Consider the following 13535-nt stretch of genomic DNA (forward strand, 5'->3'; position numbering starts at 1 on the left):
TTGATAAAAGCAACTTCCCTCTCTTGATATTAAATGAATACTTCTGACTGTATTATATAAATATAAAGACACATCAGTGTGACAAAAGTACAGCAGATTTGCTCCAGACAAACTTATCAAGTTACATTTATTCAAAACCATATGTAACTATCAACTGTACATTGTGTATGTATATATTTCATATATTCATATGATTTTAGTAATAATTACAATTTCATTACAGGCAGGCCACTACAGACATCTTAATGGCATTATCAATTGAGGGGGTTATACCCCAACATTGTCATATCAAATTGGTCTATAACACCCTGATCCGAGCTATGCCATAGACGACAAAATGTTTAGGAAGGTAAACTAGTCTCTTAAACATCAAGACTAAACATCTTGGCAAAAAACTCCATTCAAAGTGTATATAGATTCTTCTATTTGGTACTGTTACAAGCCTAGACTCAAAATGTTGTGTTCACATTCTGTAGCTGTGTAAGCACAGTGTAGTTGTGGTAGACTAGCTGCATTGTGTGCTCAAAGGAAACAAATAAAAGAAGAAAAATAAAGGTCTGGTGAGCAAAGAGTTTTACTCTATTTTCTGCAGTCAGGTTTCAACAGTTCATGATCAACAGCCAGAATTTACAGGCTTATTATACAAAGGCATTGATTTGTCCAGGCATGACCAAGTGATACAGTATGTTGATGAAGCAGTCGGCGCATAATCTCACTGATTGATACACTGCACATGCTAATGATTTATCTCTTGTCCAGACCAAGTGTATCAGCAGGTTTTATTATAACATTACAAAAATCAAATGATAAAACATGACAATGCCTAGTACGGGCTCCAAGATCTGCTGTTTGATTTCACTAAGGAGCACATCATCAAGATATTTAAAATTTAAAACCCAATCTATCACTTCATTCAACAGATCAGCTCTGCTGCCGGATCATTTCTCACAGTAAAAGTTGTTTTACCTCCATCTGATTTATCTGTTGATCAAAAGTCTGATGTGACAACACAGAGCAGCTGGATTTTAGTGTTGCGCCCTTGTTTGTCTCTACGGCAGGATTTTAAAGTTTCTAAATGATCAGTCAGTCCTACCTTTCAAAAGTGTTCAAATTGAGGCATTTAATTAATTTAAGGCTAGGAATGTAATGAGATCCATTTGTCATAGTATCTGGACTAGGCTATTATTAGTGCATCCATGTCTAGAACAAAGCATTGTATCAGATTCTGCGTAGATGTATTTAAAAGTTATTATGCATTCTAGTGTGATTTTCTGTGCAGCTTCAACTCCAGTTATTGTGCAAAATAAATGCACTATTTACTACTTAACAGAGGCATGTAATGTCCTCTACGCTTCCAAAGATCAGAGATAGTGATATATTCTTGACATCTGTGTGATTCTGATACATTTATTGAAAGTCTAAAAAGTCTAAAACCACTGACAAAGAAGCTTGCTTTGTTCAGACATCTTCATGTTCAATAAGTTGCAAAGTGTGATATCATTGACATCACCATCGTGCACCCACTGGCTAAGAAAAACAGGCAGATTATGCAAAAATGTCAGTAATGGTCACCGTTCAACGGCTCCATTGCTCCTACTAAAGTAATGACCTTGAAAAGCTTGATCTCGCTGCTCTACGTTTTAGTCACTTGCATGAACAAAATGGTCATTGAAGTGTACATTTATCCACATTTTTCTCCACTGATGCTTAAAGCAGTGGAGAGTAGTGTGCTCAAAGATAACAGTAGGTAGGTAGGTGGGTCTACCAGTATGTCTTAGTATATAAGTTTTGCTTTGACGTAGTGGACGGACACTATGATAGCTGGACAGATTAAGAATATTTGGGTATCTTATATATGTAAGAGCAAATAAGGGCGAAGGTACAGCTGTACTGTCCAGTGTCAGATAAGGCATTCCCTTCATGGACGGACGTTTTTATACTCAAACATTTGGACATTGGGGTTGAAGATAGACGGTTGGGGCTATTTTAATGGGGTGTTGGCCCGAGTGAATCTCAATGTATTTTTATAGAATTTCATGTTTAAGAACAACTTTCTCTGAATTTAATCTGATTTCTTTCCATCTCATTAAAAGGCAAAATTCAGGTAGTGCTTCTCTGCATGCATACTACTATGTATACATCCAACACATGCACTGTCTGCACAAAAACAAATCCCATAAACATTCGATACTTCTTCCCTCTTACTATCCCGGGCTGTGCAGTTTTCATGCTTCTCAGGGTATGCTGAGCGTAATCCAACAGCTGTGCAATGAGGCGCATTTTTCATCCATTTTCAAATTCGCTATTAATCCCTGCAGTCGTGCTCCAATGATGCGTGGCTCGGTGGGTTATATCCCTTTCATTAAACCCTAGAAAAGCAGTTTCTGCAATCCAGGCTATTTTAAGTCTCTCAGATACTCCGCCCTCTCTCGCAGAGTATAGATGACAACAGCAATTATATAACTCAGTAGAGTGCTTTATCTGTCGATCGGCTCAACCAATCCCTGATTAGAATCTGGTAATCTTCACTCCAGAGTCGCCAACGATGAGACGAGCCATGGAAGGATGAACCTGTGAAACATTGAGAGATCAGAAAATAAAATTATTACCAAATATAAGTCTCACATTAACTCATTAACATAACTCCACAACATTAATACTTAGTACTGTAGAAGCATACAGTACATCTGCTAAAGATGCAACACACCTCATTACTAGTTTGTGAAAAAAATATTCATGCGTCATTGTCAACCATGTGAATGATTAACAATCAATCATTAAAAGCTTATATATTACAAAGTACCTGCTTTTCTACCTATTGTTAGTGATCATAGGGCCAAACCAAATTAAAAACATTTAACATCAACCACAATCGAAATAATATCACTGGCACAGCCCTTCAAAGTATATTACAGTAACATGAGCATGTGCTTTGTATGGGTGGATCTAGAGGGAATCAAAACTTAAGAAAAAGGACTGTATGTAAAGTTTTACAGGTATGAACGTTTGTGTGAGCAACAGGACGATGACTGTCGTTAGCAATTTCTGATTTGTACATACAGCCCCTTTAAGCAAACTGAGTGTCGCACCCTACCCAATCACCTACAGGTACTACACTCAGCTCACAGCACTTCATAACAAGTACATTAAATAAGTACCAAGCACAATGTTTCCCCTTTCTGACCTGCGCTTGAAGAGGCCCATAGGGCACCAGTTCTCCATCAACAGTGAGTGTCCCCCGCGTGGACAGAGGCTGCAGCCTGAAGGCCCTGCAGGTGATATGGCTCACATACGGCGAGCTGACGGAGTGGTGGTTTCCTCTTTCCATGGCAAAGAACAGTCTCAGTAGAGTGGCTCTGGAGATCCCCGCCCGCACAAAGGTCAGGTGGATCAGCCCATCGTCGAACCTGGCCTGGGGTGCAGCATGAAGATCAGCCCCGAGGTGGGACTGATACAGGGCCAGGACTAGGACAAAGTCCCCTTCAATGGTGACCCAGTCTCTGGTGGGAAGGGGTTGGTCGAGGGGGGGTAACAAGTCATCCCTAGGGACATTTAAAGGCAGTGAGACAAAAGGACGGTTCTTCAGGGGTCCTGCTGGCTCGGCAATGTCAAAGTTAAAAGATGAGGACGGTGTGCGTAGAGAGGGTGAGGGCGAGGTGGAGTTTGGGGTGTTGGGTCGGGGGACGAGGTAGGATGAAGAGTGTGGGGAGGCACATGAAGGGGAAGATGGGGGTGTGGGGGAGAGAGACAGGGAGAGGGAGGGGAGTTTAGGGGGGAGGGAGTTTGAGTGGGAGTGCTGGAGGAGAGAGAGGGGCCTCGGCCGGGAGGCGTTCTGGTTTTGGTCCATAGTCTTGGGCTTGTAAGAGAAGGGAGAGTGACGAAATGGAGAAGAGATGGTGAGAGATCGCTCACGAGCAACGTCCTGGAAGGGTTCTTTCTGGTAGTAGGTTCCATTCAGATCCATGTCTTCTACCCCGTATGATGTGCCAGAATCTGTGTCTGCCTCCTGACTGAGAGGCGTGTTGAAGAGAGCGCTGGCTATCTGGCTGGAAGGGGCTGAATTCTTTCTTAGTGACTTTCTGCCTTCCTGAAGGCTATCTTGGTAAGTGAGACAACTCTCTGGCTCTTCATCTGCCTCTCGCCCCATGTCCACCCCACAGCTCTCTCCCAGATCTCTTGCATGCAACCCCTCTGCAGAACCACCACTGCCTTCCCTATCCTTCCCTCTGTCCTCCTCCTCCATCTCACTGGAGTCTTGCTCTACCGTTCCCTCATCTTCCCTTTCATCCTTGATCCCCGCCAACCTTTCTGCCCTTCCCATATTGCAGTCTTCCCTTTCAATGGATTCTGAACTCTCCGAACATGTCCCCTCCCTGTCCTCTTCTGCTTCCATCTCCACCTCCCCCTCCCTCTCTCGGTCCTCTGCCAGGCTGCTCGCCCTCACCACGCCAGTTCCTCCTCCCCTTGCCCTCTCCCTTCTTCTCTCCCTTTCCCTCTGCCTCTCCTCTTTCTCCCTCTCTACCTCACCCTTACGCAGGCTCCTCTGTTCGCTGATGCCCATGTCGGAGCAGGTGCGATGGATGGGCGTTCGACAGAAGCCATCCAGGCCTTCTGTGATACTGCGGGAGAGGGGTCTCCTTGGGGGAGGAGGTGTGGCGTCTGGTGATGTGGTGATAATAGAAGGAGGCAAGTAGGACAGACGACCCTTGTAGGATCGAAGAGAAGCTATGCGCACGAGGGTGCCCAGGGTGAAGCGAGCTGAGCCCAGGCCACGATACCTAGAATAAGGAAAGATTTCAAGTTAATCTTTCTTTTGTAGTTAAATTAATTGAAATTGCAGGATAATTAGATTAATGCTTAGATGAACAAAGCCAACAGTTTAAGCATTTACACAGCCACCTCTCGCTCTCAATATCCACATCGGACACAAAGCCCCAGGCAACAGAAAGGAAAGAAAACAGTCTCCTGGGTGCTGCAGGACGACTGTTGTTGGACGGAGAAGGGCTTGTTGTCACAGAGATCACGTCCATGGGTCGGACACCGCCTCGACACAGCAAAAAGCAGCAGTTCAAAAGGAGAGGCTCCCGAAGGCACATGTCATACCTGAGGGAGATATTGAGAAGACAACAACACCTCCTTGTCAGTAAAGATAAGGAGAGAACTGCACAAACAACAGGTCAATAGAGTCCTTCCACTATTCAGAGATATCTAGGTCAAAATAACAAGGGTAAGACACAACTACTTGTGAGTTTTGAACTAGTTTAATCTGATTCTGTGTAATGGAAATCAGTGTTTGATTTTGTGAGTGCAACTGAAGGTAGACACGAGGGCTGTCACAAGCAATCCCAAAACAATTATTCTCATCGGTTTTGATAGTTGTAACTGCGTACTGCCTCTGGAAAGACAGAGAGAGAGAAAGACAGTGTGAGTGTGTGTGTGTGTGTGTGTGTGTATGTGAGAGAGAGAGAGAGAGAGAGAAAGAGAGAGAGAGACAAGACTCATTTCTGGCGAAACAACATCACGAATGATGACAGATATTCTTATATTCGTAATGGTGAATATAGCTCCTGTAGCAGGTTTTGTGCCCATATGATTTGATCATTTGGAAGACTGGCACAGCCCGAGTCTGCAGTCCGAGTGCTCAGCGCTCAGTCAAGCAACACGGCAAAGAGGAGAGACAGAAATGCCATAGCATGCTCCCTGAATATTAATTAATCAATATCAATTTTGAATTCAAACACATCAACACAGTTTGATCAGTTAAAATGATAGTACCTTTAAAGGAGTAGCCCATAAGATGTATATCTTTTTTAAGGTAATTTGAATTTTTTAAATATTATTATTATTTATTTTCGCATTTCAGAAAATGTTTTCTTTAAAACCCAGAATTAATATGGCACTTAAATGCACTAAATGGGTTTAGTTTTGACAGATATTATTATTTACCCAATTTAAAGTTAGGGTTGGTAAAGATTTTAGAAATTGTTTTGTTATATTAGTTGAAATTCTCATTACATCCCGACAGCAATCAATAAATCAAATGCTCTGACAACAAAAAGAAAAAAAGATCCGGTATCTGTGACTGTCGCAGGACTGTAATAAATTTGTCTAATTATTTCATTCGGCCTGAATGTAATGATTGGACGGGCTACCTGCCTGCCTGCGTGCCTGTGAACTCATTGCGCACTGGAGTTTTCCACAAGCTGCTAGCTTGACAGCTGTGAGTACTAACAATAGCTATAATCACCATTCACGTTAATTATGATATTTTTATGTTTGTAATGATAATAGTGGGGGAGTGGCTTTGGAGGGAGGCCTGAAGGGACGGACTATCAGTGTTGCTGACTTGGCGACTTCCTCGCTAGATCTAGGGACTTTAGAGTTAGTCAGCAGCTAGTGCTGCTAGCTACAATATTTGGAAAAGAGTTGGCATAACTTGTTTTTCGGTTGGATTTTTTTTTTTAAATCTAGTGTACTCTGACTAGTTTCTCAAGACCACCTACCCTGCCTTTAAGCAATAAACCCGTTTTTTTGTAAAAAGGAAACCAATTAGTTGTTCAGTCTTTTCTTATTTGTATATTTACTATTGCTCCTTAATAAAACAAAAGTATTTCTTATCCGATTACTCGATTTATCGATGGAATAATCCTCGATTATATTTGATTACTAAAATAATCGATAGCTGCAGCCCTACAATTCGCACCTCCACAGATATGAATGAGATACGTGCTTACCCTGCATGGTGGTTGATGGAGCCAGCCAGGGCATTCCCGGAGCCACAGGGAAGAATGCCGACAGGTGTTTTTATTGCTTGTTCCCAGTCAGGACGCTCCATCAGCCCATTAATTACCTGCAGGAACACAACACAGGAAATTCTGAAAATCATATCGGTGGACGCATTCAAGCTGTACTTGTATGTGGTATAAAAACACACAATAAATATCTTCACTGTTATATAATTTCTTCCTTTGAACATTCCCCTAAATTCCACCATGCTTAGCCCTTTACACACCTCATGCAGCAGGCCATCTCCAGAGACAATGATGATGCCATCCCACTCTGGGAGCGATATCTCTCTGATAAGCTCTCTGGCGTGGTTCTGACGCTCTGAAACAGATCAATTAAGTTAACAACAGTTATATATGTATGTCATACGTAAATGTGTTATCTGTATTTTCCCTTGGTGTATTACCTGTCTGTATAAGGTTGTAGCTGATGTTGGCCTCTCTGATCATTGGCAGGATGTGGGTCTGACACCACTGCATCGCCTGGCCTCTCCCACTGAAGGGATTGACCAATAACAGTAGTCGTCTGGGACGAGGTAGCAGACTTCTTGAAAATTCTGTATGAAAAAGAAAGGTGAGCATGAATAATTAAAAACTCACACAGTTTTTGTCCAGAACAAAGAAAGGAGCTAGATGTTCACTACAAAGCAAGCCAGGTAGGAGCCATCATTACAAAGTGTTGCCCAACCCTGGACTTTGAGTGCATTCAACCATTTGAGCCTCCTTTGTTTCACCTCACAGGACCTACTTCACACTGCATAATGCTGTCACCCGAGAGCATGCATGTTAATAATTTAAAATCAGACACATGGTTAAGGACACTAGTACCATTCTGAATAGAGGAATTAAATAAAACAAGGTGGTGAAATAATAATAAATCATTAATTATTTATCCAACTGGGGAGCGGAGACAACACTCTACTCAATTTCTCTACTCTTTCATCAGCCCAGGTATGAAGCTTAGAATAAATAAAAAGCTTCTATAGTTAGCTCTGAAAATCTATCCAACATTTAGTATGGTACAGATGGATGCCCGCGGTGCAGGGAAGGAGATGAAATGACTGCACTCTCAGATAATCCTGGATTATGCAACAAACAACACTAAAGCAAATCAACAGGAAACCCAGCTAACCACAGCTATAATGTTCAGAAGCATAAAAACTCACAGAATCAAGACAGCAAGTGATTCAGACATGGAGTGATTAGGTAAGAAAACAAATAACAGAGAGATGAGACAGAATGAAGGCTATGTGAGCAAAGTGGAGCCGAAACCAGGGGTGAAACAGAAGGCTGGCAAAAGTGAGAAAAATAGGGTGAACTGCAACAGAGTGTGGATGAGGCAGGAGCAGACAAGAGGCAAACAGAGGATTGGGAAAAAAATAAAAAATTAATGACAGTTTTATCTCTGTTGGGGGAAGGAGGCGGTGACGTGATAGGTAAAGAGATTAAAGAGAATTATGGGTTAAAGATCAAGTCTAAAGAAAAGGAAGGAGACAGGAAGAGATGGGAGATGCTGGAAAAGAGTGTGACGCATACAGTAGGTAACATGGTGGAAGTAAACACTGAGCAGGGCCTTGCTATCTGCTTGATTATTGGGACTGGGGGATACAGCGCTTGGGAAGGGGCGGCGAGCTGCAGCAGCCGCACCCTCTTTGTCTCTACGTTTGAAACCGAAAGATACAGACCGCGTGTGCAGGACAGATAGGGCGAAAAAACAAAGTGTTAAATGTGAGATGTAGTTATGTGAAACAAACAAAGAAAAGAAATCTAACTAAATACTCTTGAATAATAAATCGCACAGCCTCTTAGGGTGTATTAGTGTTAATCCCCCTGTGTTTTTTGCTACATAACCTCTAAAATGCTTAACTACTCTCGGCACCATTTGTGTCCTCAGTGACAAAATATGTATGCTGCTGTATATACAGAAAGGTCTCGGGACACTGTGACATTAAGCTATACTTAGCAAGCATTTACAAAGGAGGTATAAATCAAGGCGGCACGGGGCGACATTGTGTGGTTTCATGCGGTAAACAACAGGAATTCATACAGACAAACATTAAGGTCAGCCAAAGTACATCACACGATTATCTACTGTAAACTAAACATGATGTTGCCCTTTTGATAAAGCCGCCTCACACTGTAATTCCACACTATATCAATGCCCATTATTATTAATAAAAATAGCATACTTGGGGATTTAAGGTCTGGAAAAAATATGAACATGATGTTCTATTAAAAAAGTTCTCTACAAGTTGAATTTCATAACATACTGACATGAACTGAAACAGGTGGCTGCTTGCAAGGTAGGAAAATGCATTCCGTTCATTTTAAAACAGTCTGCAGTAAGGAGATGTATGCAAATTGAGGTTATTGGCTACTACAGTATAATCCACAGTGGTCCTGTAGCACCATCAAACAACCCTCACCCAACCTGGACAAGCAAGCGTCTGGTGAGAGACACACTCACCTGTGTCAGCAGTGACGGTCACATCTCTGAGTAGACACTGCACGGCAGCCGACCACCTCTCAGCTTCAGACCTGCTTTCTGCCAGGTACGCCCTCACCTGCCTGCGCCGTGACACCCCTTTCCGTCGTTTGCCTGGCGGGTACCAGTACAGCACCAGGAGAGGGGGCGCCGGGGCACGAGGGCAGCTGCACCCCACTAGCTCAGATAAAGGCAGCAAGAGACGGGCTTCCTTTCCCGGCCGTGGAGACAGCCGCTGGATATGTATGTGGGTGTGGGTGAGGGTCAAGGCATAGTTGGAGGCCGGAGCCGGAGTAGGGGAGACAATGGGGGAGAGTCCCCCCGGACCACCAGGGCTGTTGGGGCAGCTGTTATTGTTGCTGTTGCTGCCTGAACCCCAGCTGGCAAACTGGCCATGAAGGAGGGCTTCTGCTGTGGAAGGTGAAGTCGGTTCTGGAGATCGCATCCTCACTGCAGAAGTGGACAAGGCTTATCAGGACAAAGTCGGTCTGACAAGCTTCAGGATGGTATTTTCTAGTTAGAGGCTTGAAGAGTGGCGTCTGGCAGCTCTTCAAGATTTGCAGGGAAAATCAAAATGTATCTGAATGTCAGTCTGTGAGCTTTATCCCTGAAATCTCCTCAAAATCATTCTCCCTCTTCAGTGTTTGGATTCAAAAGACAATGTCACAAAAAAAAATCAGCTCTGAGTTTCAGTTTCCGTCTGTCCATCTCAGAAGTATGTGTTCATTTGAAAAGAAAAACTTCTTCCAGTTAAAATGTTCTTCTGTTTAGAGTATTTATCCAGTGAAGATGGAAACTGCTAAAGATTAGTCTTTGTGTCACAGTTGGAAAGCTCCCATCACAGTTTGATCTGAGGAGTTGTCAGCTTCTACAGTTTACTGCCAGTGGAAAATTGAGTGAGCAAAACTTCAACATATTCAAAGACAACACAACTTAAAAATGTAGATTTTCCACGACAGGATCAGTCATTTAAACAAAAGTGTTCTTCACATAGATTGCATAAGTAAAAAAAAAAAAGTTTACAACTTAAAGCCGCCTATTCCGATAATATAAGGCAGCTGAGCAGCTCCTCGACATTAACAATAAATCTTTAAATAATTACACAAATGGATAAAACTAAACTTCTTGGTTGCATTGAAAAACTGATCCATTAAGTATGAAATAAGACAAAAAGACACACCTTGTTTAAACAAGGAGGCTACAAGAATTAAATTAAATTAATGCACAAGTAATGAGTTCTGTAGAGTATGTTGCATGGTAAGTGCTGGCTGAAATGTAAATAATGCCACAAAGATATGATAAGTGCAGTTTTTTTCCAAGACCTTTGATACCTCTATTGCTATCTTTGATCTCAGTGATATAGGAGGCAGACAAGAGGAGTGACTGGGCCAGTCCTCTCGACAGTAGTGTGACACATTAAAGTTTCATCCAAACAAATACTCCTGCATACTTCATTATCTGTTCTCCACAAGAAGAGGGTGAACACTAGGTAAGACAGGTGGAGACTAGACAATGAAAAAATAAAAAAAAAGGAACAAAACAAAAGACAAACAAGGACACAGTTCCAGGTCAGTCCTTAGTTTATGTCATTGTTATGTCCTTGAATCAAGCCTCACGTTCCCTCCCAAAGATCTTTGTTCCTGTACGGACACAAAAGAGAAGAGGAGGACAAAAGTTAATTGTAGAAGTGAAAAGAAAACAACTTTAATGTATGGATGATCTACCTACAACTATTTAAGAGCAGATGGGTAAGAAATTAACATTACAGAAGGAGGCACACTAAATAAATTGTGCCTGTAATTCACCTGGGATTACTGTGCAAAGGTGAATATTTCTGTATCACATTCTCACAATAATTAGAGTAGAGCAAGTACAGAGAAGCACGGTCATGATAAGAGGAAGAGATTACAGTTAAAGGGTGAAGCAATACAAGACCCAGCACGTCCCTTGACCCCAAGTGCGTCTTTGTACATAATGACTAAGAGTCACACATCCTCAGCGGCCTTGCTGAGACGCCACATTATTTTGCATGAAAGGCTGAATGAGAATGACCACATCTGGTTGGCATTTTTTTTTTTTTTCAAATAGAGCTTTTGTGTAACAGGATTTGGAGGACTCAGCATCTCTTTCACAACTTGAATCTAGGACTGAGATTTTGCAAATTGCTGACCTAAATGGTACTGAATTTTAGAGGTTTAGCAATACCAATTAGCATGCATAAATCTTACTCAATAATAACCAATAAAGAAATAAGTTCATAATGAGCCGGTTAAAAATATGATCTTTAGAAATTCATATGACATGAGGATATACTGTAGTGAAATTTATTATTATTATCATATGATTGTTATGAGACCCAGCCCATTGACATATGTCCTATGTAGTGGACATTTTGTCCATGTGCATCTCCTTTTACTCTTTTGACCTACTCTATCAACCCCTGGGGTATTGTAAAGAGGACATCATGGGCTTTCCAGTGATATGTCATGTGTTTTTTGAATGTATTCTTGGTTTTATATCACTCTATAACCATTATTTTTTTGTATCTTCTAAATTGGGCTGTCTTTTCACACTGAAATGGTCCACTACAGGGGACATATTGCAAAATTAGAAATAAAAATTAAAAAGTCTAAATTGTAAGATTTTCTTTTAACCCTAAATAGGAAGGAAATCACACTAGACAATAAATTGGAAGACCCTTTCACTGGGTTTCCAGGAGGATATAGATGACAGGTACAGTCATGTTAAAGCTGCAAGTCAGCAAGGTCCAGTTAATTAGACTTTAGTCCTATCACTGTGGGACTGTGGTGAACCCTCAAATTAAAAACTGTGGTCACATCTTTCTCTGAAGTTTTATAGCCGGACACATTATGCAAGCTGCGGTGCAGACAGAATCAATACTTGGCTGATGTCCTGTCTTGATAAAACACACACACACAGAAAGGAGCTCACTGATGCCCCATTGTTGCACCTTACGTCCTTGAGTCGCAGGGCGGGGACACCCAGACATAATACCAGCAGGCTAAATCTGTCCCCCAACACAATGAGGCTGTTGTTCAATGACTAAAGGGGTATTTTTTGGGGCAAGTTAGCTCAACACTTTGAACTCAAGAGCATTGTTACACTAAAGATACTTAACAGCAGCGTCACCAGCGTGTCTAATCACCATGGTGATTATAAAGTAACCGTTAAAAGCTAACCGTCAAACTTGATGACACATTAACGTTAGCTAGCAGGTTGACGGGCTGTTTGTTAGCCAGCAGAACAACTTGCTGACAGTTAAACGTCACAAGCTGAAGAGTCATTTTCACTAATGTTGCAGCCTTTTAAACAAACTATCAAGAAGCATTAAAAGTTATGAATCCTAACGTGAAATGAAGCAAGACGCTAGCTAATGTTGTGACTACAGCAGCTACTGTAAACTACCACTGTCAGTTAGCATGAGCTAGCTAGCAGCGGCTAGCAACTCAACATGTAGCATAACTTCAAGCTAACTTAACGACACTATTACAACTTTATTCTCTCGGAAATGACTACACAATCACAATGGGTGCACTGAAAAGCTTTCATTTGATATAAAACGTCCCATTTATTGATTTATTATCCAAGTAAGCGCAGATAATTGATGACAGACGTTAAGATAACTAACGACAGGTTAACGGTTGATATGACAACCGTTAGTTATCTTAACGTCTGTCATCAACCTTTAAACTAACTAACGGTTGATGACAGACGTTAGACTAACTAACTAACGGCCGGTTTGATCTGATTCTACCTAGCAACAGTAACACGAACATAATTGTAACTTTTATAAAGAGTTATATATTTTGCCAGCAACCGGCTTAGAAATAACCAAGTTAGATAGTAATATATAAGGCAAAAAACATCTAAATATTACCTCATCTTGTCTCCCTCCTGACGACGACAGAGAGCCGCTGGCTGTGTGAAGTGTAGCTCGGTGCAGCAGCAGGAAGTGTCTGGAGACGCAGCAGCAGCAGCTCTGAGCGGCGGAGAGGAAGTCCAATGGCGATAAGGAAAACATTGCAACACCCACCGACATTCTCCAATCATTGACAGACCACACACTTCCTGGACCACTCATTCTTTCCTCCCCCTCTGGCCCAACTCATTTATCAATACTGATCAAACTGAGATTTAGAACAGAGGGGCTGGAAATGGAAATAAAGGGTTGCGAGTGAGGGGGAATTGTTTTGTAAATGGGATGTTTTAGCTTTAATCTTGGGTCCTTATGAAGTCATCTCATC

At 41.8% G+C, this 13535-nt stretch overlaps 1 protein-coding gene across 1 annotated transcript; it reads right to left on the reverse strand.

The window, feature by feature from the left end:
* Window positions 1–104: 104 nt before the first annotated feature.
* On the reverse strand, window positions 105–13464 carry sphk2 (sphingosine kinase 2). Its single transcript, XM_037785101.1, has 8 exons — window positions 13169–13464; window positions 9253–10910; window positions 7193–7342; window positions 7013–7107; window positions 6735–6850; window positions 4900–5103; window positions 3185–4778; window positions 105–2571 (listed from the first exon to the last, which is right to left on the reverse strand). Exons 2-8 carry the CDS (start codon window positions 9713–9715, stop codon window positions 2509–2511), a joined length of 2685 nt encoding a protein of 894 aa, XP_037641029.1. The 5' UTR covers window positions 9716–10910; window positions 13169–13464; the 3' UTR covers window positions 105–2508.
* Between the last annotated feature and the right edge of the window lie 71 nt (window positions 13465–13535).

The sequence above is a fragment of the Sebastes umbrosus genome, chromosome 11 (genome assembly GCF_015220745.1).
Source record: "Sebastes umbrosus isolate fSebUmb1 chromosome 11, fSebUmb1.pri, whole genome shotgun sequence".
NCBI classification, from domain to species: Eukaryota; Metazoa; Chordata; class Actinopteri; order Perciformes; family Sebastidae; genus Sebastes; species Sebastes umbrosus.